At 54.0% G+C, this 23,593-nt stretch overlaps 1 protein-coding gene across 20 annotated transcripts in view; it reads left to right on the top strand.

Moving 5' to 3' along the window:
• Window positions 1-20,299, top strand: part of FCHO1 (FCH and mu domain containing endocytic adaptor 1) — a 28,787-nt gene extending 8,488 nt beyond the window's left edge. For 19 of the 20 annotated variants that reach the window (XM_027969441.2, XM_027969439.2, XM_042249658.1 and 16 more), the window contains 25 exons: window positions 1,248-1,339; window positions 2,420-2,494; window positions 3,795-3,936; window positions 5,679-5,831; window positions 6,066-6,170; window positions 7,166-7,264; window positions 7,351-7,447; window positions 9,037-9,081; window positions 9,197-9,275; window positions 10,269-10,293; window positions 10,667-10,724; window positions 11,414-11,592; window positions 11,696-11,720; window positions 12,100-12,151; window positions 12,739-12,830; window positions 13,200-13,475; window positions 15,152-15,264; window positions 15,370-15,457; window positions 15,612-15,720; window positions 16,632-16,787; window positions 17,080-17,212; window positions 17,664-17,863; window positions 18,733-18,788; window positions 19,311-19,475; window positions 20,017-20,299. In XM_027969441.2, the coding sequence (XP_027825242.2) occupies window positions 1,248-1,339; window positions 2,420-2,494; window positions 3,795-3,936; window positions 5,679-5,831; window positions 6,066-6,170; window positions 7,166-7,264; window positions 7,351-7,447; window positions 9,037-9,081; window positions 9,197-9,275; window positions 10,269-10,293; window positions 10,667-10,724; window positions 11,414-11,592; window positions 11,696-11,720; window positions 12,100-12,151; window positions 12,739-12,830; window positions 13,200-13,475; window positions 15,152-15,264; window positions 15,370-15,457; window positions 15,612-15,720; window positions 16,632-16,787; window positions 17,080-17,212; window positions 17,664-17,863; window positions 18,733-18,788; window positions 19,311-19,475; window positions 20,017-20,039 (2,637 nt within the window). In that variant the 3' untranslated portion in view covers window positions 20,040-20,299. The remainder of the gene's footprint in view (window positions 1-1,247; window positions 1,340-2,419; window positions 2,495-3,794; window positions 3,937-5,678; window positions 5,832-6,065; window positions 6,171-7,165; window positions 7,265-7,350; window positions 7,448-9,036; window positions 9,082-9,196; window positions 9,276-10,268; window positions 10,294-10,666; window positions 10,725-11,413; window positions 11,593-11,695; window positions 11,721-12,099; window positions 12,152-12,738; window positions 12,831-13,199; window positions 13,476-15,151; window positions 15,265-15,369; window positions 15,458-15,611; window positions 15,721-16,631; window positions 16,788-17,079; window positions 17,213-17,663; window positions 17,864-18,732; window positions 18,789-19,310; window positions 19,476-20,016) is intronic. The other variant, XM_060415369.1, reaches the window with a different exon arrangement.
• Window positions 20,300-23,593: the final 3,294 nt, after the last annotated feature.

The raw sequence follows: 23,593 nt of genomic DNA, 5'->3' as shown, positions 1-23,593 counted from the left end.
GACTACAGTCCATGGGGTTGCAAAGAGTGGGACATGATAGTGACTAACCTAGTGGCTTATTCAATGAGGAGTGCTGCCTTTGGGACTTTAGAGGACCATGATGTGGATCAGCGCATATGAGAGGTAGATGACTCCCTGGCCCATCTTAATGAGGAGTCACTGTAGGCTCGGCGAGAGACATGACTGGTCTGGATCACACAGTGTAGCCCTAGCCCCGCCTCAAACCGTGGTGACCCCAGAGGTGGGAGAAAAGGGGTTCTGTGCAAGACATCAGCAGACACCAGGGTAGAGGCTCTGTCCCCACCAGCACCAGGCAACAGAAAAATAGCTTGTCCCTCTATTCAACAAACTCAAATGCCCCTTCTGCGCCCCGCCCTGCACTGCACTCCTGAGAGAGTATCAGGCTCACATCTTGCTTTGTGGAGTCCTCAGAGGGGATTTTCATGTTGAAGATAACAAAAAATAAGGCTACGGCGACTTAAGCAACAGGGGTTGTATTAATTCATAAACTTGAAGAGTTGTGCAATAGTGTGGCTTTCAGGGTTGGTTTGGTCCAGCACCTCTCTGCTCAAGATGCTTTTTTTTTAAAGACTTCATAACCAAGACCTTTGTTGCAGCACACAGGCTCAAGAGTGCCTGGGCTCTGTAGCTGTGGCTCGTGGGCTTCGTTTCGCCACGACATGTGGGATCTTAGGTCCCTGACCAGGGATCGAACCCTTATCCGTTGCATTGGAAGGTGGATTCTTAACCATTGGACCCCCAGGAAAGTCCCTCAACACGCTCTTAATTCAGACCCTCAAGTTCAGCATCTTTCCAAAATTCATGGTTTCCATTTGGTTTCCAGGATCTCCTGTGACCACATAATCTCTCATTTATGGAAAGATACAAAGAGAAAAACAGAGGGGAAGAGACCAAAGAGAAAGGAGCAAACAGAGGTAGAGAGATACGTACACATTCGCACAGAAAGACAGAAAGATAGCGAGAGAGGAAGATAAGAGTGAATGAGACTGCCTCTCAGCTATGGTACAAGAATCCCGGCGTCTTTTCTAATTAGACCAAATTAAGGTCCGTAAGCCAATCCTTAGGACCAGGGGAAATGCAACAGGTGACTGGCTCAGGCCAGAACCAATGCCTATGCCAAGAGTATGGACTTCTGCCAGTTAGCTCTTCAGCCCGGGCCCCTGTTGCTAGGCATCCTTGACGTCCTCTCCATCCCCTTTCTCAATCTCCATCCTCACCCCCTGCAGGGAGAGAAAAACCATGGCTTTGAGGTCCTGTACCACAGCGTGAAGCAGGGGCCCATCTCCACCAAGGAGCTGGCAGACTTCATCCGGGAGAGGTGAGGTTCCCCAAGCCCTATCCATCCTCGTGGCCAGGGATGAAGTCCGCACTGCCATGCCCATCTTGTACTTCCACCCAGGCTCTGCCCCCTTTTTCCCGTGCCCATCCCACCCTGACAGGGCACCACATTCTGCCAGAAAGGGTCCTGATCCCTGGGGTCTCCAGGAACCAAATGAGCTTGAAGATCCTCCTGACTGACAGTTCTCAACACTGTCAGCCCTATGCCCCATTTTAAACAATAATCACCAGACTTCTAAGGCCTCCTCTTGTAGAGATGATAATATGACCTACTTACAAGGAGAAATTTGAAAACTCAATCTCGGGCCCTGAGTACGATAAAAGAAAATACATGTTCTATGAAATAATCTACATTTCAGCTTGTAAATGCTCCAACGTCCCAGAAAACACAATAAACTCAAATTGCAAGGCAATCTCTGCTCCCCAGCCCCTCAGCAGCCGAATGCCCGTTAAATCCGGGCAGAGAGTCCAGAGGATTATTAACCAGGTTTTTCCTCTCTGAGGCTGTCACACAGGAACTGTCACAGCCATGCTCCGTTTCATGAGGCTTCAGACCCTGGATCCATCCACTATTGTCTGTGGCACCCCATGGGTGCCTCTGTCAAAAAATACCCCAGTGGGAAAAAAAAATACCCCAGTGGGTAACTAGTTTAAACTGGGCACATGGCTACCCCAAATAAAACTGAAATTCTATCAGGATGAAAATGTGAGTGGATATTAGGTAAGCATTTAGCAGTGTCTGTCTAGAGGGAATAAAGAAATCTGAGTTTATCTTCTGCAATTAAATGAGACAAAGCACATGAAACATACTATGTGCTCAAAATTTTGTTTACTTGCTCTTGCTGCTGCTGCTGCTGCTACTGCTGTTAGTAAAATTTTATTTAAGGATGAAAACCTCTCCCGTGAATTTCCCAAACATCTTCCCCTGCCAGGGGGCTGTATCATTCTTTTGGAGGCCCCTGCTCAGATGTTTGAGATGGGGAAACTGAGGCCCAGGGGTATGGGGCCTGTCCCAAGGTGCCCAGGACCTTCCCCATCCTTTCCCTGTCCTCCTATCCAGGGCCACCATCGAGGAGACCTACTCGAAGGCGATGGCAAAACTTTCCAAGCTGGCCAGCAACGGGACCCCCATGGGGTGAGTGGGCTGTGGGTGAGGCAGGAGTCGCCAAGGGTATGGGGGTCCCTGGGGGCAGCAGGAGGCTGCCCTTGGCTGTACATGCCTTCACACTTGTGATATGTGGGGTGTGGAGTCATCCCCCTGCTTATGGGCTAATTGGACAGAGGAATATAAATGTATATATAGGTGGCTCAGTGATAAAGAGGCTTCCCAGCTGTCACTAGTGGTAAAGAATCTGCCTGCAGTGCAGGAAACTTGGGTTCAGTCCCTGGGTGGGGAAGATCCCCTGAAGAAGGAAATGGCAACCCATTCCAATGTTCTTGCCTGGGAAATCCCATGGACAGAGGAGCCTGGTGGACTGCAGTCTATGGGATCACAAGAGCTGGACACAACTGAGCCCGCACGTACAGTGGTAAAGAACCTGCCTGCCAATGCAGGAGACACAGGTTTGATCCCTAGGTCAGGAAGATCCCCTGGAGAAGGGAATGGCTACCCACTGCAGTATTCTTGCCTGGGAAATCCCACGGACAGAGGAGCCTGGCGGGCTATAATTCATTCATTCATTCAGTGGATATTTACTGAACCCATACAGTGTGCCAGACATTGTTAGAGGCACCAGGGACCCCAGGGGCAATCAAAACAGATCAAGCCTCCAGCCACCTACATGCCCTGTTTGTAGGGTGTGCGTCTGGGATCTGTGACAGATGTTAACCACAAACACGAACAAAGTCCTTTCCCAGAGAGAACAGTGCTAGGAAGGGGATGAAATAGGAGCATTAGAAGGTGGGCACTATATCTGGAGCTGAGATCTCAGTAATGAGAAAGAATCAGGCGTGGGGGTATCCGAGGGGCAGAGACCCAGGGAGGTGGCTCAGCTAGTGCAAAGGCCCTGAGGCAGCCGCACACTTGTGCATTTCAGGGAGGAGCAAAGAGGCAGGTGTGGCTGCAGGGCCTGGGCACAGTGGAGATGAGGTGGGGGAAAGAGGTGGGAAGGGGAGTATCGGGCTGGGCCTGGAGTCCAGACAGAGGACGGCGGGCGTCAGCCTAGGTTGAAACTCCTGCTTGGACGTTCATTTGCTGAGGGGCCTTGGGTGAGGGACGGGGCCTCCCATGCCTCAGTTTCCCTGTCTGCTGCGGGCCCACCTTATGTGATTGCAATGAGGATTAAGTGAGTTCATGTATGTTCATGTTTAGCAGGGCCCAGAACACATGAGGTGTCTGAGCCAAAGCCGGCCGTGCTGGGTGAGGGGTCCCTTGCCGAGGGGTTGGGGTTGGGCCTGCTGGGCCCTGGGTGTGACCCCCACATCTCTGTTTCCAGGACCTTTGCCCCGCTCTGGGAGGTCTTCCGAGTCTCCTCAGACAAGCTGGCGCTCTGCCACCTGGAGCTGACGCGGAAGCTTCAGGATCTCATCAAGGATGTGCTCCGCCACGGGGAGGAACAGCTCAAGGCACACAAGAAGGTCTCTGCCTTGGTTGCCGCTGGGCCGGTGGGTGGGGAACGGCTGTGGCTCCTAGGATCCCAGGACTTCTGGGCCTTGGAACCCCAGCTCCTGGTGTGTGCCCCTGAGGGTTCTGTTAATTCCATGACATCAAACTCAGAATCTCACAGACCTGAGCATTGTTGAATTTCAGACTCTCAAAATTCTAAGAGCACAGGGTCTGCAAACTACAGCCAGCAGACCATGGCTAGACCATCACCTCGAGCTATGAGTAATTTTTCTACTTTTAAGGGATTGGGGGAAAAAATTTTAAAAAAAAGGATATATTATGGTGTGTGACTATTATGGGACATTTAGATTTTAATGCCAGTAAATAATGTTGTGCTGGCCACAACCATGCCCATTCACGTTCAGATCTTCTGCGGCTGGCTTATGAACTGCAGTGGCTGAGTTCAATGTCAGATTTACCACCTAATCCTTCACAGCAAGTCTGCTGACCCCTGAGCTAGAGTGTTAGAAACTACAGCTCTTGTTATTTGACATTTCTAGACTCTTTTTTTTTTTTGGCATAAACTTTATTTTTTAGATGAAGTTGTTTCAGATTTAAATTGGAGGGTAATTGCTTTGCAATGTCATTTTGGTTTCTCCCATACAATAACATGGGGCTTCCCAGGTGGCTCAGATGGTAAAAAATCCACCTACAATGCAGGAGACTGGGTTCCATCCCTGGGTCAGGAAGATCCCCTGGAGAAGAGAATGGCTACCCACTCCAGTATTCTCATCTGGAGAATTCCATGGACAGAGGACCCTAACTCCATGGGATCACAAAGAGTCAGACACAACTGAGTGACTAACACACATACATATATTCCCTCCTTCTTGGACCTCCCTCCCTCGCCCATCCCATCCCGCTCCTCTATGTCATCACAGAGTGCCAGGCTTCTAGACTCTTGACAAAACTAAAATCCTGGAAGAACCAGACCTTAGACTCACAAGATTCCAAAATATTTGAAGCTTACCTAGAGTCATAGAGGGTTTGCATTTACAGAGCCCTAGAATCTGCAGTTTTTAACCCCCATTAAGGAAGAGAGTTGTAGTACTTCATACACTTAAAAATGGTTCAGGTGGCAAATTTTACGTTACGTGTATTTTACCACAACTTTCTTTAAAAAATTAAAGAACAAGGAAGTTTTCTCTGGACTGATATGGAACAATCTTGAGAATGAATTATTAAGTGGAAAAAGCAGTCAGTTAAACAGTATGGCCTGTCACCATTTGTCATAAAAAATGGGCATATTCACTGATCTGCATGCCAGTTATTTCAGGAAATGTATCATGGTAATAATAGGAGGTTTGGGATTTCCTTGGTGGTCCAGTGGTTAAGACTCCGTGTTTCTACTGCAGGGGGTGTGGGTTCGATCCCTGGTCAGGGAACTAAGATCCCACATATCTGCCTTGCAGTGGGGCTAAAGGAAAAAAAAAAAAAGACTTCGTAGTAAAAAAAAAAAGGTTGGGGGGGGGTGAGGTTTACCTGAGCTCACTCCTTAAAACTTTCTGAAATGTGGAATATGTGTAAATATTACCTACTTAAAGAGTTAAAATTTTTGAAATTCATAGAATTCTCAGGAAAAAAGTATTCTGTAGGACTGGAACCCCACAGATTTGGGAGGCTGGGAATTTCATGGTGTGTACCAGGGTCTGCTCAGGTCCTGCACCCCAGCAGGGCCTTCAGGGGGTCCTCATGCTCTTCCCCACCCCCACAGTGCAAAGAGGAAGCGGTGGGCACCCTAGATGCCATACAGGTCCTCACGGGGGTCAGCCAGCTCCTGCCCAAGTCTCGCGAGAACTACCTGAACCGTTGCATGGACCAGGAGCGGCTGCGGAGGGAGAGCACCAGCCAGAAGGAGATGGACAAGGTGGGCGCTCAGCTGCGGGTCCCCAGCCACCACTGGCCCACACAGACCCGAGGGGTTTGCCGAGAGGTGGCGGGGCTGCCTGATGGGAGCGTGAAAGCGTAGCACAGAGCCATGGTCGTTGAACCTGCATGACCACACCCTGGGCACCCTGGGAGTCTACGTGCTGGGGATGGGGCCAGGGAGAGTGCCCCGAGTGTCCCTTTCCCAACCCCGTCCCCTCCCTGTGTCTCCTAGGCAGAGACCAAGACCAGGAAGGCAGCAGAGAGCCTGCGGCGTTTGGTGGAGAAATACAACTCAGCCCGTTCTGACTTTGAGCAGAAAATGCTGGACTCAGCTCTGGTAGGAGCCTTGGAGATCTACACATTTCTGGGCCCAGGATGCTATGGGCCTCAGAAGTCCAGAGCCTTCCAAACCCTCGACTCCCAGAAGCCTTAGAATCACAGGCCCAAACTGAGCCAGTTAGCTCTTGTTGTTGTTGTCGATGTTATTATTATTTCAAAGACCAAATCAGTTCTGTGCCTTAATTTCACCATTTGTAAAATGGGGACAGTAATACTACCTGCCTCATAGACTTGTGAAGATTAAATGAGTCACCATATATGAAATTTTCAGACTAGTACCAGGTGCATAGAAACCACTCTATATGATGTATTATTATTATTATTGATGAGGTGTTTCAACAAGATGGGGCAGGATTTAGAAGCCAAGAGTCTCCTGACGTCATGGTGACTGAAAAGCCTGGATTCCTGGTCTAGCCTCTGTCCATCACCAGCTGTGCAACCTTTGGCCAGGCACTGCACCTCTCTGGGTCTCTGTCTACTCAAAGGTTTAAAAAGCAGATTGGGAGCTCAGGATTAAGAATTAGATTTTTTTTTCCTTCGATTTTGTAGTGATAGAAAGTTGCAAGCAATAGAAATCTTTGTTCAAACTGACAAGGAGACTTACAGGCTCAGGGAACTGAAAAGTTCAGGGTGGGGCAGAGCTTCAGGCCTGGCTGGATCCAGGTGCCCAAATGGTGTTGGCAGGAAGTTGTGCCTCTTTGCTTCTCAAATCTGGTTTTCTCCCTGAGGGCTTCATTCCCAGGCAGACATACCCTCCTCAGTGTCTCAGTGTGTGTGTGTGTGTGTGTGTGTGTAACAAAGTAGCCACCAGCAGCGGCCCCATTTACCTACCAGCTCATTGAGTCAGGATAAGTGTTTTTTCTATGATTCCAGCAAAAGTCCCAGAGCTCTTACCCAAATCAATCACTGAGGCCAGGGGGTTGGAACATTCTGATTGGTCAGGTGGGGTCACTAGCCACACCTTCCCATTTTGCTCCTCCCCTCCTGCCTCAGCGCTTCCAAGCCATGGAAGAGACCCACCTGCAGCAAATGAAGGCACTAATGGGCTCTTATGCCCACTCAGTGGAGGACACCCATGTGCAGATTGGGCAGGTGAGTGGGGCTGGGAGTGGGGAATGAGGTTGGGGTGCTGGGCAAGAAGGCCCTGCCTGGTTACAGACTCCGTCCTCCTGGCCCAGGTGCATGAGGAGTTTAAGCAGAACGTAGAAAACGTCAGCGTGGAGATGCTGCTGAGGAAGTTTGCAGAGAGCAAAGGCACAGGCCAGGAGAAGCCTGGTGAGTCCGGGGCATCCATGGGAGTTGGGCTGTGGAGCCACAGCTATGGGGAAGGAACAGGATTCAAGAGCCTAGAGAATGAACCTCCCTGGGCTTCATTTTCCTCACCAGAAAAATGGGGTTAAAAAAAGGAAAAGCAAAATGGATGGATGAAACTTCCCTGGTGGTCCAGGGGTTGGCTTCTTCCCGTGAAGGGGGTGCAGATTCAGTTCCTGGTCAGGGAACTCCCACATGCCTTGCAGCCAAAAAACCAAAACAGAAAACAGAAACAGTATTGTAACAAATTCAATAAAAGACTGTTAAAGTAGTCCACATTTTTAAAAATAATCTTTTTAAAAAACGGACTGAAGACAAATCTAACTCAGCAACCTACAGAGGACGAGAACTTGATGCCTAATCTTACAGATAAATCTCTTACCACTAGATACCAGAGAGGTCTTGAATGCCAGGGTCAGCCTTTCAACTGTTTCCCTGAGGGCTCAAGGGAGCCACTGAGGATTATTGAGCAAAAGGCCCATTTGAAAATGTCCCAGATTACAGGGTCAAGGAAGCATTGAGAGCCCAAGTTTTAGGGTCACGTCTGGGTTTGCATCTTTCCCTTGTTACTCATTGTATCACCTTGGGCATCTGTCTCGCCTTCTCTGAGTTTTAGTTTCCTTTTCTGTAAAGTAGGGATGATAGCGCCCAACTAATGGTGTTGTGAAAGTTCACTGTTGCTGTTGTTTAGTCAGTAAGTTTTGCCTGACTCTTTGCAACCCAGTGAACTGCAGCACGCCAGGCTTCCCTGTCCTTCACTGAGTTTGCTCAAACTCAATGGACATCATTGAGTCAGAGATGCCATCCAACCATCTCATCCTCTGTTGGCTCCTTCGCTTGCCCTCAGTCTTTCCCAGCATCAGGGTCTATTCCAGTGGGTCAGCTCTTTGCATCAGGGGGCCAAAGTATTGGAGCTTCAGCACAAGTCCTTCCAATGAATATTCAGGGTTCACTAATTTGATGCAAATAAAGGACAAAATGTGTGCTTGGCACACAGTAGGTACTTTAGTAAATGCTATTTACATCCTTAGGTCTAGACAACCACTAGGGTCTGTCTTTTCTCCCTCCCGTCTCTATAGCTCAGCACCAGCTCAGGGTACCTCTCATTGTGTGAACCTCCATTCTTGTTTTTCACTGGCTCCGGATTTCTCATGCCCTGCTCCTGCTCACATAACCTCTGTGGTTTCCCATCACCCTTGGGAGAGAGTCCCAGGTCCTCATCCTGGGACTTAAGGCTCAGCCCATTGTACTGACATTTATGATCCATCCTCTGACCCACCCAAGTTCTACCCAGAAATTCTGGAAGTAGAAGTAACTCAGGCAGTCCCTCCAGTCCATCCCAAGGTGGCAGCATCCAAGGCAAGACCAAGAACCCTTGGCCCATCCCACGCATGACTATCTCCGAGACTGGTTCAGCATCTTGGCTCACGCCTTGGACCCTGACTCACCTTAAGCTCAGACCCAGGTGCCATTGTGTGACCAAAGGTATATTGCTACCCTTCCCAGGCCCAGTCCCCCTGCCTGGCTGAGTTTCTCAATTTTTTCTGTCCCAGGGCCTTTGGACTTTGAGGCGTACAGAGCGGCTACCCTGCAGGAAGGCAAGTACGTCTGGGCCTGGATGCCCAGGCTGGACCATGGGGATGAGGGAGGCAGATCTGAATGGGAAGGGGACCCCCACCCAGGGCTCATCTGCACCCCCTCATCTGTTTTCAGCAATGAAACGTTTGCGTGGAGCCAAGGCCTTTCGCCTCCCGGGACTGAGCCGGCGGGAGCGGGAGCCACCTACAGCTGTGTGAGGAAGCACCCCAGCCCCAGCCCTGGCCCAGGCTAACCCAGGATCCCTCCTCATTCCTTGGCTCTCCTGGAAGTCCCCTGCTTAGGGTAGCCCAAGAGAATTTCCATTCCAGGCTAGCCCAGGATCCCTTCTACCCAGGCGAGCCCAGAAGCACTTCTGTCCAGGCTAGCTCAGTATTACCAGTGCCCAAACTAGTCCTGGGGGCAACCCAGATGGTACTAGTGGCAAAGAACCCACCTGCCAATGCAGGAGACCTAAGAGATATGGGCTCAACCCCTGGGTGGGGAAGATCCCCTGGAGGAAGGCATGGCAACCCACTCTAGTGTTCTTGCCTGGAGAATCCCATGGACAGAGGAGCCTGGCAGGCTACAGTCCATAGGGCCACACAGAGTTGGACACGAGTGAAGTGACTTAGCACACACACAAGGTCATCCAGAATTCTCCTTTTGCCAAGACTAGACCAGGGGCGGCCTGTTGCAGACCCATCCAGGATTACCCCTGCCCTGGCTGGCCTGGGATTTCTCCCTGGCAGTGCTAGACTTGCTGTTTCCCTCATCTCATCTAGCCTGGTAATTCTACCATTGTCAAGATGAGCCCACGAGTCTCTCTGCCCAAACTAGTACCAAATTCTTCCCTATACCCGTGGTCTCCCTGGCTAGACCAGGGTTAGCCTTGCCCAGGCTAGCCCAGAATTCTTCTCTTTGCCAAGGCTGGCCCTGTTATTTTCCTGCCAAGGTGAGCCCTACATTCAAACTGATTTCCAAGTCCCTCCCCTTCCAAGCTGTTTGAGAATGCCCCATACTCAGCTAGCTCAGACTCACTGGCCCCAGCCCCAAGCTAGCCCCAAGGTTGCCCCACCTGCAGGGCTGGCCCAGGACCACAGAGCCGCCCAGGGGACTGCCTGCAGATTCTGCATCTGGTGTTGGGGGTGGAGGGGAGGGCCAGTAGAGGTGGCAGAGCAGACACTGACATCTGCTTCTCCATCCGCAGAGATTCCCTGGAACCTGATTTAGGGGTAAGTGCCATGGGAGGGGCCCAGTCCTGCCTTGCTCCACACTCCCATGTCTGGAAATCACGCCTGGAGCTCAAGGGGCTAGAGGTCACACGGCTTAGGGACCAGGTTCCAGTCCCACATTGGCTGCAAACCCCCATGGATGATGTGGGAGGGACCAATATCCTCCTTTCGCTTCAGTTTGCCCCTCAGGACAGGTAGTGGCGTGTTCTCTTCCTTTAAGAACCTGCCCACACACCGCGGGAAGATAGTTATTGCCATTGGGATTCTTTTTTGATCTGAGTCAGGGCCCAGAGGTGGGAGGCGGGCATGGCAGGGTGAGATGGGAGGTTTGGTACTGGAGAGCCTAACGCACTGCTTGCTTGTCCCTCCCCAGACTTGTCCAGAGGTGGATGAGGAAGGTTTCACCGTCAGGCCTGATGTCACCCAGAACAATATCCTCCTGGTGCCCTCTGGGGGCAGTTGTTGGCACAGCAAGGACAAAGCTCCATCCACAGGGATCCACCCACCATTAGCAACCCTCTCTGCCTACACGCTTGGTGGAGCCTCCAGTTGTGAAGCAAGCAGATTCAAATACAGACACTCACCCTGTAGGGTCAGAGCTGAGCAACAGAGAGAGAGGAGGGCTTGGTTATCCCAGAGGGGGGAGCAAAAGGGGCTTCCTGGAAGAGGTGGTCACGTGTTGGGGTTTAGCAGCTGAATAGTTTACTGATTAGGTCAGGGAATGCTTATATAAGGGGCTTCCCAGGTGGCACTAGTGGTAAAGAAATGCCTGCCAATGGAGAAGACACGGGTTTGATCCCTGGATCAGGAAGGTCCCCTGGAGGAGGAAATGGCTACCCACTCCAGTATTTTTACCTGGGAAATCCCATGGGCAGAGGAGCCTGGTGGGCTGCAGTCCGTGGGGCTGTGAAGAGTCAGACACGGCTGAGTGAGCATACACGCATTCTTGTATGAAGGCTTGTGGGGAGAGGAGCATGGTGGCAGATGCGTGGTGTCAAGGCGAGGGGGGCAAGTGATGAGAGCGGAGATGGGGCTGCACCCCAAAGGGGTATGAGCAGGAAGGGACGGGTGTGAGGGCTGACTGGGGGGAGCCAGTGTTGGTGCCTTGACTGCAGTGCACGCACAGCAGAGTCCACCCACTTCTCATCCAGCGACTCCGATTTTGATGATGAGGAACCCCGCAAAATCTACGTGCACATCAAGCCTGCCTCAGCCCGGGCCCCACCCTGCAGTCCCAAGGCAGCTGCGGCCCAGCTCAAGGCCACAGCGGGCAGCCTCATTCTTCCTCCCGGCCCCGGGGTGAGGCGCCTGGCCCCGGGGTGAGGCATGGGGAGATGCCCTGCGTGGGGCGGGGGCTCCAGCCAAACGCCCCCCCAACCTGATGCCACCCTTTTGTCCGCAGGGCACCATGAAACGCCATTCTTCACGTGAGTAGTCTGTTGAGGGCTCTTCAGTTGACAAGAGGCCCGTGAAAGGGAGACTGGGCCTGGAATGCGGGTGTGGGTTTGAATGTCAGCTCTGCTGTGTGACTTGGGGCAAGCTGCTTGCCCACTCTGATCTGTCTCCTTTAATGACATGGGGTCATTCCTTATGAGAATTAAATGAGAGCCAAAAGGGATCACTGAGGCCGGGAGAGAAGCCAAAAGCTGGAGACAAGTTGGCTCAGGTTCAGATCGCTCTCTGCCTGATTTGCTGGTCACTTTGGGTGGCTGACTGGACAGCCCCAAGCCTCGGTCTCCTGGTCTGTGGACTGGGAAGCCGTGCAGGCCTGGCGACGGGAAGGCTCAGGAGGTCCATCTCTCACAGGGGACACTGTCGGGAGACCACAGAGGCCTCAATCCGCCCCAAGGGCCAGCAGGTGGGTTCCATGGGGGTGGGGCATTGGGCCCACATGAGTGGGCAGGTGGGTGGCCGGTCCCCGACACCACCTCTTCCTCCTCCTCCCCTGCTGCCTCCCCGAGTCTCTGACTCCCCTTCTTTTACCCTGGCAGGGAGTTAAGGACATGCCATTTTTGAGGGACCACTTAGTCATTCATTTGATGAACATTTATTGAGTGCTTTGTGTGTACTCTTGCGGTTCTGGGTTCCAAAGATAAATGATCTAGATAGATCCTCCTTCTCAGAGTCACATTCTAGTGGCTCGGATTTGTTAAATAGTAAGTAGATTAGAGCATATTTGATGCTTCTAAGTGCTGTGAAGAAATGAAAGCAGGGACCACGATGGAAAATAGGAGTGAGTGACTTTAGGTGGGGCCGTGGTGGAGGGGTCGCAGATGTGGGGAGGGCCTGGAGCTGACTCCTGAAGAGAAGCAGGACGTGGCCATAGGGAGATTTGCGGGGAACAGAGCTCAAGACCAAAAACAGAGTATGCCAAGGTCCTGAAGTGGAAGGGAGGAAGCGTGGAAGGAATAGAACGCACCCCGCCTGTCCAATCCGTGTCCCCAGCTGTGCGGAGAAGCTGCAATCGGATGAGCAGGTTTCCAAGAACCTCTTTGGGCCTACCCTAGAGTCCGCCTTGGACCACGAAGATTTTACAGGTGATGGGGGTGGGGCCTCGGGGCATGGGCGTGGCTACAGGAGGGTGGGTGGGGCCACTACCAGAATAGGAGGCTCGGATAGGCGGGATGAGTTGGAGGGAGGAGATGGGGATCCTTTGTGGGTCAAAGTGAGGGTGGGCGAGGCCACAGCAGGAATGGGCGGAGCTGGAGAGAAGGTACGGCGTTTGTGGGAGTGGGATGACAGTAGCGGGTGGGCGGGGCATCAGTAGAGATGGACAAGGCCTGCTGAGGAGGGCAAGACATTGAATGGGGGCGGACCATCCTCAGCATGGGCGTGGCCTGCGAGAGGATTGACAGGACTCCGTAGGAGTGGCGTCTGGAGCTGGCTGCCCCCCTTCCCTCCCCCAGGCTCTAGCAGCCTCGGCTTCACCTCCAGCCCCTCGCCTTTCTCCTCCTCGTCTCCCGAGAACGTGGAGGACTCCGGACTGGACTCACCATCCCACGCGGCACCGGGTCCCTCCCCGGATTCCTGGGTCCCACGCCCCGGCACCCCACAGAGCCCACCTACTTGTAGGGTGTCACCCCCGGAGTCGAGGGGCACACAGTCCCTGCTGCCATCAGATTCGCCACAGCCCCTTGCAGCATCCCCGAGCCCCTGGGGGCCGGAGGCTGTGGCTGGAGGAGGTGAGTCCCTCTACCCCTGGTCTGAGAGTTTTCTGAGCCCTGGGCGATGAGAGAGTTCCTAATGTGGCCAGGGCCTGAACAGGGTGTTGAGGGACACAGCTGGGACCCAGGCAGGCAGAAACCCTAATCCTTGCAGGGACATTAATGAGATGAATGTTTAACAAGGCAGGAGGTGACAGGTGCCTGGTGACGGCTCCGAAGCGTAGGGCCTCCTGAAGAGGCGGAACTGAGATTTGATGGAGGTGAGGATGAAGCCAGGTGGACTCCAGGAATGGAATTCTCAGCAGAGGAATGTGCAAAGGCCCTGGGGTAGAAGGGGGCTAGGCCCTTTGAAGAACAACGAGCAAGGAGGCCAGCGTGACTGAAACAGAATAATGACAGGGAGAAGAAGGGAGTGGAGGGGCAGATGTGGACAGGGAGATGGGACCAGATGGGGCCCAGGGATCCCAGGGAGAATCGTGAGTTTTACCCCTAACAAGGTCAGAGCCACAGCAGGGAGGGGCTGTGAGCAGAGAGGGGTAAAACCTGCTGGGGTTACCGGCTCTCTGACCACTTGATCGGTGAGGATAGGAGCTGGAGACTAGGGAAGTGAGTCCAGGTAAGTGGTGATGGGGTGACAGTCGGGAGAAGCCGCTGGTAGACATGGGGCCCAGCGAAAAGAGGAGTCAGGGCGGAGGGTCTGAGAGCAACTGAGAGGAGAGGGAGGGGCAGAAAGAGCAGGAAGGATGGGGCGGAAGAAGCTGGGGTGGGCGTGTGCAAGGCCGGGAGGGAGGAGGGGATTGGGTGTGGGCTGGCTTCTGGGCCCTGAGTTAGAGGGGCTGCAGGCTGTGGCCACGTGAGATCCCCAGCACTGGGGGCAGAGGGTACCATCCTTGGTGTAAAGAAAGAGCCTGGTTGGAACTGGTTCAAGGGAGGGCTCAGGGCTCAGAGGAGTGAGTGCAGACCGCAAGTGTAGACAGATGAAGTTACCAGAGGTGTATCGCAGAATTAAGGTTCTCAACTGGGCCGGTTCTGCCCCTTTATTCTCCGGCACACTTGGCAACAGGATCACTGGTACTTGACTGTCACCACTTGGGGGCAGGGTACACCTGATGTTTGCGGAATGGAGGCCAGGGAGGAAGACAGCCCCACCACAGCAAGGGATCTGACCCGGCTGAGAACCTTGGGACAGACAGCATTGTGTGGGGTGTAGGTGGGCAAGTAAGCGCTTGTAGATGGAGCAAAGCAGGAATACCAGGGAAGCAGGAGAGCAAGGGGAACTGAGGTGTTAACACCGAGATTAGTTAAATTAGAAGGGTGTGACTCGGACACTGGCCAGGGTGGGAAACCCTCTCAGAGAGGATGAAGGTCGTAGAATTGCCAAATGTTGGATAAAAGGTCTCTGCCAAATCCACCCCCCTGCAACAATGTGCCTGCCTTCTGAACATCCAGCCCTTGTTTGCGTACCTCCAGCGATCGGGAGCTCACCCCTTACTGAGCCACCAGTCTAGTGTCTGGGAGACTCAAGGTTGCATGTGGTGTCTCCAGTCCTGTCCAGCACCTTCTCTGCAGCCCGAGGACTTCTGACCATCAGGCGGTTTCCCCCTGTGAGCCCGATTCTCGGATTGGGGCTGAATTCTTCCCCGAGAGGCCCAGACAGCAGCTGAGCCATGTCTGTGCTTACGCTTGTTCCCCAGACTTGATGCCTGTACCTGCTGACTTTGCTGTCAGGGAGGGTCTGGCAGCCCCATCCCGGAGACCGCGCTCCAGGAAGGCATCCTGTCCCCTCATGCGCAGCAATGGAGACCTGGTAGGGTCGGGGGCAGCAGGAGCTGGGCTGGGGGGGTCGCCTCCAGGATCAGCCTCGGGGCACTTCTGCCAGGGTGTTCACAGGCCGGCTTCTCTTCCCTTCCAGTCTCGTTCCCTGAGCCCCTCTCCACTGGGCTCTTCAGCTCCCAGCTCCATCCCTGAACGGCCCAGCTTCACATCCCAGACCGGACATGGTATGTGGGTCCTCTCTGGGCTTCAGGGTCACCTTCTCCAGTCCGGGTGGGTGGCCAAGATACAACAGAGGCTTTGTCGCAGAGGGCGGGGGTTCGGGAGCCTGGGATCTGTGCTCACTCTGTCTGTCCCCCATTCCCTCCCTGCCACCCCCAGGAGTCTCTCGGGGTCCCAGCCCTGTGGTCCTGGGCTCCCAGGATGCCCTGCCCGTGGCCACGGCCTTCACTGAGTACGTCCATGCCTACTTCCGTGGCCACAGCCCCAGGTACACAGTGGTGGGGCAGATGGGGACAAGCAGACAGGGCTTCCTGGGAGCTGTGCATCTGGGTTCCAGCAGGGCCAGCGTTCAGGGGGGTTTCCTGATCTGCTTTACCACGGAACGGCCTCTAGGCCCATCCTGAGAGCAATAGGAGCCATAAGGGGCATTTGAACAGGCTAAGGCAGTGAGGTGGGCTTCCCAGGGGGCTCAGTGGCAGAGAATCTGCCTGCCACGCAGGAGATTCAGGTTCCCCGTGTCGGGAAGATCCCCTGGAGAAGGAAATGGCAGCTCGCTCCAGTATTCTTGCCTGGAAAATCCCATGAACAGAGGTGCCTGGCAGGCTACAGTCCACGGGGAGGCAAAGAGTCGGACATGACTTAGTGACTGAGCGGGTGTGCACACACACACAGGCAGGCAGGCAGGGCACTGATGTTTCCATGGTGGAGCGGAGCTCCTCCGAGGCTGCTGTGGGCATCACACTGCAGGAGCAAGACCAGAGGCCAGCCCACAGAGCGGGAAAGGGAAAGGTGACTCGAGGGACCAGGAATAATCTGGGGGCAGCGCCCAGCCGAAAGACACTGTAAGATGAAGCCACAAAGAGTATCAGACCCAAAACCCAAGCTGAGGACTGAATGGTTTGCTTTGAGCTTCCTGGTGGCCTAGGGGAAAAGAGAAGGGGGAAGGGAGTGTCCCTGTCTCCTTCAGCTCATTGTGGATTCTTCCTGGTGTCTAGATTGCTGTCCAGGCAGGGAGACAAGGGGAGGTAGCTGGGGCTGGGATGCTGCCTGGGTCAGGGCCTTGCTGATTCTGATGGACCTGGTGAGCCACAGGCTACAGTGGAGCTAGTAGCGAGGGGAGGAAGAGGAGCTTGGTAGAGCCCTAAGCCAATGCCCAGTTTCTTCAACTCCCCCCACCAGCTGCCTGGCTCGAGTAACTGGGGAGCTGACCATGACCTTCCCTGCCGGCATCGTACGCGTGTTCAGCGGGACCCCACCCCCTCCCGTCCTCAGCTTCCGCCTCGTGCATACGGCCCCCATTGAGCACTTCCAGCCCAACGCTGACCTGCTCTTCAGGTACCATTAGAAGAAGGGGTGCATAGTTGGGTGGTACCAGGGGCTGGAGGAGGCCAGGCGCTCCCCGGCCCTGAATTTCTGTTCTGCCTCCTGGGATTTGCTGTGTGACCTTGGGCAAGTCACTCTCCCTCTCTGAAACTCACTTTCCTTCCCTCTTTTGCTTCCCACCACCCTCCTTTCCTGGGAGTTACACTTTCCTGGTCCCAGGGTTAGCCTGGGAATCTGCATCTTCAGGAGGCCTTTGGTGTAGGCATCTCCCAAGGGTTGGGGTGACTCTTCTTGGTCTCTGCAGTGACCCTTCCCAGAGTGACCCAGAGACCAAAGACTTCTGGCTCAACATGACGACTCTGACTGAGACTCTGCAGCGCCAGGCAGAGCAGAATCCAGCTGCCTCCTACTACAACGTAGTGCTCCTGCGGTACCAGGTGGGCCGGGTGGATGGGGTGGGGCAGAGCGGGCATGGAGGATGGTGGGCAGGGGCAGGGTGAGCAGGCAGCTCTCACTGGGAAGAGCAGTGGGAGTGGGGGGAGCTGTGGGAGGTAGGCAGGGTGGGCAGTGTAAGGGGGCCAGGACTCTGCTGGGGCAGACGGCTGCATTATGCAAATTAGAAGGGGCCTTTTCCCAGGGCCTGTCCCCAAGACTGTGTTAGAATGAGGCACTCTATTGCCCTCTGCTGGACATGTCATGTAGTACAATCTCTCATCAACAAAGAGCTCCCTTGGGGTATCAGGAGCCCCTCGGGTGTCACAGGCAGTGCAGAATCAGGCCATTTGAATGCTGGGTGACATGGCAGGGGCAGCATGGCTGGACAGTGTGTGGTGTGGCAGGACAGGGCAGCTCAAGCCACATCCTCTCTCCTGTTCTTGCTCCCCCTAGTTCTCCCGCCCCGGTCCCCAGTCCATGCCTCTGCAGCTGAGCGCCCACTGGCAGTGTGGGCCGACCCTCACTCAGGTCTCGGTGGAGTACAGCTACCAACCCGGTGCCACAGTCGTGCCCACGCCACTCACCAATGTCCAGATCCTGCTCCCCGTGGGGGAACCTGTGACCAATGTCCGCCTGCAGCCGGCTGCCACCTGGTGAGGGCGAGCGGGAGGCCGGGAGAGGCTCAGATCCTAGTAGACCGCCCTCCGATGCAGCAGCTGATGGGTCCACTGTAGGCCTGACCATTCACTGTGGGCTCACCTTGCTCAGAGGCTTCCCAAAGAAGCTTGGTGTTAAAGAACCCATCCACCAGTGCAAGGAGACGCAGGAGATGTGGATTCAGTCCCTGGGTCAGGAAGGTCCCTGGGAGGAGGAGATGGCAGCCCACTCCAATATTCTTGCCTGGAGAATCCCCACGGACAGAGCAGCCTGCGGGCTACAGTCCAGGGGGCCGCAAACAGTCAGAGAGGACTGGAGTGACTGAGCGCGCTTGCACGTGCCTTGCTTGGAGCTAAGGGCAATATCATTAACAAAAGTAATGTCTGACACCAAAAGCTTCCTACCTGTTAGGCGTGTCCTACATCTCTGCATACACTGACTGGCTCGGGGCTTTTAGCAATCCCTTGAGGGGTGGATCACCATCATCCCCACTTACCGAGGGGGAGCTGAGGTATACAGAAGCAAAGTCGTTGACCGGAGGTCACACCAGGATGTGAACCAGCCACCCACTCGTGGCCCCGGGCTTTTAGTCACTGCACAACTTTGTTTTGTGCAGAAGGTAGAACCAACAACCAAGAAACCGAATTTATAGGACCAAATGCATCACCTACAAGTGCTATGAGGCTGAGGAGCCTTCAGGAAACAGCTGCTCCACACCCCCGCCCCCATTTTCACACATGGGGAAACTGAGGCCAGGGAGGGGACATGGCTTTCTTGGGTCATGTAGCCAAGAGGCAACTGAGCTGGGACCCTGGGCTCCGAATATCTTTTCTGGGAAAGACCTGACCTGATCTCTTGATGCCAGGAACCTGGAGGAGAAGCGGCTCCTATGGAAGCTTCCAGATGTGTCTGAGGCAGGGGGTGAGTTATGGTCGTACATAAGGGCTTGGAGGTCTCAAATGGGATAGGCTTATTTAAACTACGGAAGAGGGAATTCCCTGGCAGACTAGTGGCTAGACTCCACGCTTTCACTGCAGAGGGCGGGGATTCGATTCCTGGGCAGGGAACTAAGATCCAGTAAGCCATGGGACGTGGCTAAAAATGTTTTGTAAATAAACTAGGGGAGAACTAGGGATGTGCTGGAGCAGGGAAATGTAGGCATCAAGGAAAGCTTAAAAGGGCTTTGACAATGCGGAAGAGAGGGCATCCCAGGGGGTGGGCGCAGGAGATGCACACAGGAGGTGCAAAGGCCCTGAGGCAGAATTCCTTTGGAAACCACACACAACCCCAGCAAGACCAAAGGAAAAGGGTGCAGGACAAAAGAAGTCGTCAAAGGGAACAGAGCCACAGGTCAAAGGGCTTGGGTGCAGGGCTGAGGAGGAGCCCAGGTCACTGGAGGGCTGGGGTGAGGAAAAGGGCACGGCTGACCTCAGACCTCCCCAGGCTCTGGCCGCCTGTCTGCCAGCTGGGAGCCATGCTCTGGGCCCAGCACGCCCAGCCCTGTGGCTGCTCAGTTCACCAGTGAGGGGGCCACTCTGTCCGGCGTGGACGTGGAGCTGGTGGGGAGTGGCTACCGCATGTCGCTGGTAAAGAGGAGGTTCGCCACAGGTACGCCCTTGCCCTGCCACTGCACATCCCCGGAGCCAAGACCAGGCCGGGCTCTGAGTCCCACTCATTGCTTCTTCTAGGATGCAGGGGGAGGGGAGACATTTAGGGTGTTTGGAAGAGATAGGTGGGTGTTGGGGCCTGGAGACCCAAGGTGGCGGGTACGGGTGGAGAGATGGGTGGTCAGAGCCCCAGTGAAAGGGATCAAGACGTATCCTCTATGGGACTTCCCTGACCAGCCAGTGGTTAAGACACCATGCTTCCACTACAAGGGGCATGGATTCAAGCCCTAGTCCGAGAACACATGCACAGTGCAGCCAAAAAAGAAAGAAAAAAAGAAGTGTCCCCTGGCTGGCTGGCGTCCTTGCGAGAACCCAAGGCAGGGAGCCGGAGGCCCCACTGGTGCATCCACCCCCACCCCCATCCCATGCTTCTGTCCTCATGAGCGGCTGCTGGGGTCCATGGGACAGTGGAACAGTGAGTTACAGGGGTGTTTGGGAGAGCTTAGGGGATCCCTTCTCCCCTCACCACCCTGTCTCCACAGGGAAGTACCTGGTGAGCTGTTAAGCCCACAGAAGCTGACCAGCATTGCTGGCCCCAGCTCCGCTCTGCATCGTGGTGCTCGCTGACTGCTTCCTGCCCTCCTGCTGGACCCGGGGGCTCCCCACCTGGCCTCCCCTGAGGCCCTGATTCCATGGAGAGGATCCCCGTACTCAATTTGGCTGAGCCTGAGATCACTCCTGCTCACGCCGACTCCCGTGCAGGTCCTCGACCTTTTGATGTTCTTTACATAAACACTCTATTTTCTAATAAAATAAATAACAAGACTTTTCCTGCACCAGGAAGTTTCCTTCACGTTTCCAGAGAGGAGAGGAAGAAAAGACGGATGGGTAGGAGAGAGCTAAAATTCCTAATGATCTTACCTCCACCCCTCCACCCTTACCTAGCCAGTGCAGGGTGATATTGAGGCAAAAAAAGCCAAATATGAACACCCCCAACCCCATGAATACCTCCAGTCCCGTGGGCTGGTGAAAGAGAACACGGACTAGAGGAACCTAGAGGGGGATGCCAGAAAGACTTCCTAAGCAGAGGGCATTATAAATGGGGCTTTGAGGTTTGAGTAGAAGTTTTCAGGCTGGCGTGGACATGCCAAGCAGAATAATATCAGTTGGCATCCCAGGCAGTGGGCACAGGAGGTGCAAAGACCTTGAGGCAGGATTCCTTTGCAAACCACACACAGCCCTGTGGGACCAAAGGAAATGGTGCAAAAAGCAACTAGTGTAAGAAAGCGAATAGCTCACAAACACTGACTGAGGACTTGCAGCCACCTACAGCTGTGAGCAAGACAGAGCTCTTGGAAGCCGTGAGGCTGTGAAGCTGAAAAGACAGGGTTTAGAGCCAGCGGCTGTGTGACTGAGCCAGTAACTTGAGCTCCCCAGGCCTCATCTGTAAGCCAGCTCACTAGGTGCTTGTGAGGAGGTCACATACTTTGAAGAATGCCTGGCACAGAGTAAGCACTCCAGAAGTCCTGGTATTCTCTTATTTACTGGGGGTCCCCGGGCGGAAGGTGGGGACCTAAGTGCAGGTGGGCATGGGGTGGCCTGAGGGAGGGCCAGGACAAGTGAGGTAGCCAGCATACTGCGGTGGGGAGCAGGTCTGAGCTTGATGGAAAGTCCTGGGTCCTGGTGGACATGTGGGGATCCTGGGTGCCTGACCCTGAAGGCCATGGAGATCCCAGGGACGGCACCAGCGCACATACTTTGCTGCCTCCAACAGGACTTTAGAGCCAGCGCAGGTGGGTGCTTCGCCTCACAGGCCCTCGGCTCCTCAGCTGCAGGTTCATAGCCCACACTCACCCCAGGTTCCCTGAGTTCATGAGCCCCAAAAAGATGCTAGAATCAAATGTCAGAGCCTACGGGATTGTCCCCGCCCTCCAAGTTTTCGCACACGTGCGTACATGCGTAGGCGTATTCTCAGTGGCTTTGACCCCTCCAAAACCGTCCCTTTGCTAGTCCTGTATGGCTGAAAGGCTGGAGTGCCACGTCCACACTGTGGACCAGAGCATGAGGAGACACTGACGTTTATCACAGCTCTGAGCATTATCTGGGTTTGGGTTCTGGCCCATCTGATAAGAAGCAGGAAAATGCTACCTCCTGGTGGCTTTCATTTGCTTTCCTGGGTCACAAGTGAGGCTGGGCAACCTTTAAATCACATCAGGCATTTCTGGGTGCGGCCTCTTAAGTGCTCGGTCATCCAGAACTGGTGTGACAGGTGTCTATGTGGGAGGGTGAGTCCCAGGGGGAAGGTGAGATCCCCGTTGAACTGGCCAACCCCAGGCAGGCAGCCCTGTCTGGTGGTTTTTACAATGCCCTGCTCTCCTACACCTTGGAGGCCTCCAAACACAAAGCTATTAGGTGATCAGCCAGAAGCCACCCCTGGTAGGTGAATGGCCTGAGAAATTTTTTTTTTAATTGAAGTGACATTCACATAATAGAAAATTAATGATTTAAACAATTCAGGGACTTTCCTGGTGGTCCAGTGGCTAAAACACAGCGCTCCCAATGCAGGGGCCTGGGTCAGAGAACTAGATCCCACATGCCACAGTGAAAAGATCCCTCCTGCAGCCAAATAAGTAAAACATATTTTTTTAAATACAAAAGAATTTAGTGCCATATAGCACAACCACAATGTTGTCCCCTCTAGTTCTAGAACATTCTGATCACCCCAAAAGGAAATCCATTCCCATTAGCTGCCACTCCCCATTCCCTCCAGGCCCTGGTACCTACTAATCTGCTGTCTGACTCTAGAGATGTGCCTGTTCTGGACATCTCACACACGAGGTGGTCTTTCTAGCCTGGCTTCTTTCACTCAGCATAGCATTCATTGCAGCGTGCGTCACTGCTTTCTTTGTCGTGGCTGAATAATATTCCAGGTTGTTTCCATCCACTCATCCTTTGATGGACACGGATTGTCTCCACCTTTTGGTGATTGCCTTGTTCTACTATAAACATGGAGCACACCTGTTTGAACACCTGTTTTTTATTTTTAGCGGGGTGGATACCTAGGAGTGGAATTAAATTCCTGGGTCATATGATAATTCCAGTCTGTATTTGAACCCAAGCCCTCCAGCCCCCCGGTTCTACCCTGAAAGCTTTTGAAGCCACCCTGGCTGTAATAGGAGACTCCAGCTTCCTACCCGGCGGGCCAGCCGGGCTGGGCGAGCCTGGTCAGCTCCCAGGCCCACACATTCGAGGAGGGTGGGTTGCGGGGAGGGATGACACAGGAAGGGGGCCCTTGCCTGATACCGAGAGGGATGGGCAGAGGCACACCCCCCGGATCTGTTGTCTGATTAAGCTCTCCTACCGGGCTCTTGTGCAGAAGGAAATGGCAACCCACTCTAGTATTCTTGCCTGGACAGTCTCATGGACTGAGGGGCATGGGGGACTACTGTCCAGGGGGTCGCAGAGTCGGACAGAACTAAAGCTAAAGCGACGGAGCACGCGCGTGCACACACACATGGGGCTTGTGAACGCAGGAAACCCGAGGGGGCCCCATTCTTTAGAGGAACTTTAAACCAGGAAACCTCAACGGGTTCCATAGTTTAAAGGTTTGTCATCGCGAGAAAGTGCAAGAGCCAGGGTCTCTGTGGCCCAAAAGTGTTAGTCACTCAGTCGTGTCCTACTCTCTGCGACCCCAGGGACCGAAGCCCTTCAGGCTCCTCTGTCCAAGGACTTCTCCAGGCAAGAATACCGGAGTAGGTAGCCTTTCCCTTCTGCAGGAGATCTTCCCGACCCGGGGATCTGAGGCCTGAAATGCCCCCATTTGAGGCAGACATTTAATGTCATCGCTCTTCAACACCCGCAGAGTAGCTCATGCGGTTGCTCTGTGCTGACCTTGCTCCCCAGACCCGTCCCAGCTGGACGAGCCCGGGTGTAGCTCCTCCACTTTACAGATGAGAAAACTGAAGTGCAGCCAGGACCGGTTCCTCTTCCTCCTAGGGAGGAAATCGCGATGGGGCAGGAAGTAGAGGATGGCTTGAATCACCACCTGGCTTACACCTGTGGACTGGAGCTCTCCTCCACAACCCAACCCATCTAATGTGCCAACACCAGAAAGTTCTA

This window comes from Ovis aries, chromosome 5, assembly GCF_016772045.2.
Source record: "Ovis aries strain OAR_USU_Benz2616 breed Rambouillet chromosome 5, ARS-UI_Ramb_v3.0, whole genome shotgun sequence".
In the NCBI taxonomy this organism is placed as follows: domain Eukaryota; kingdom Metazoa; phylum Chordata; class Mammalia; order Artiodactyla; family Bovidae; genus Ovis; species Ovis aries.
The sequence above is the reverse complement of the archived record's forward strand: the minus strand, read 5'-3'. Positions and strand labels throughout refer to the sequence as shown.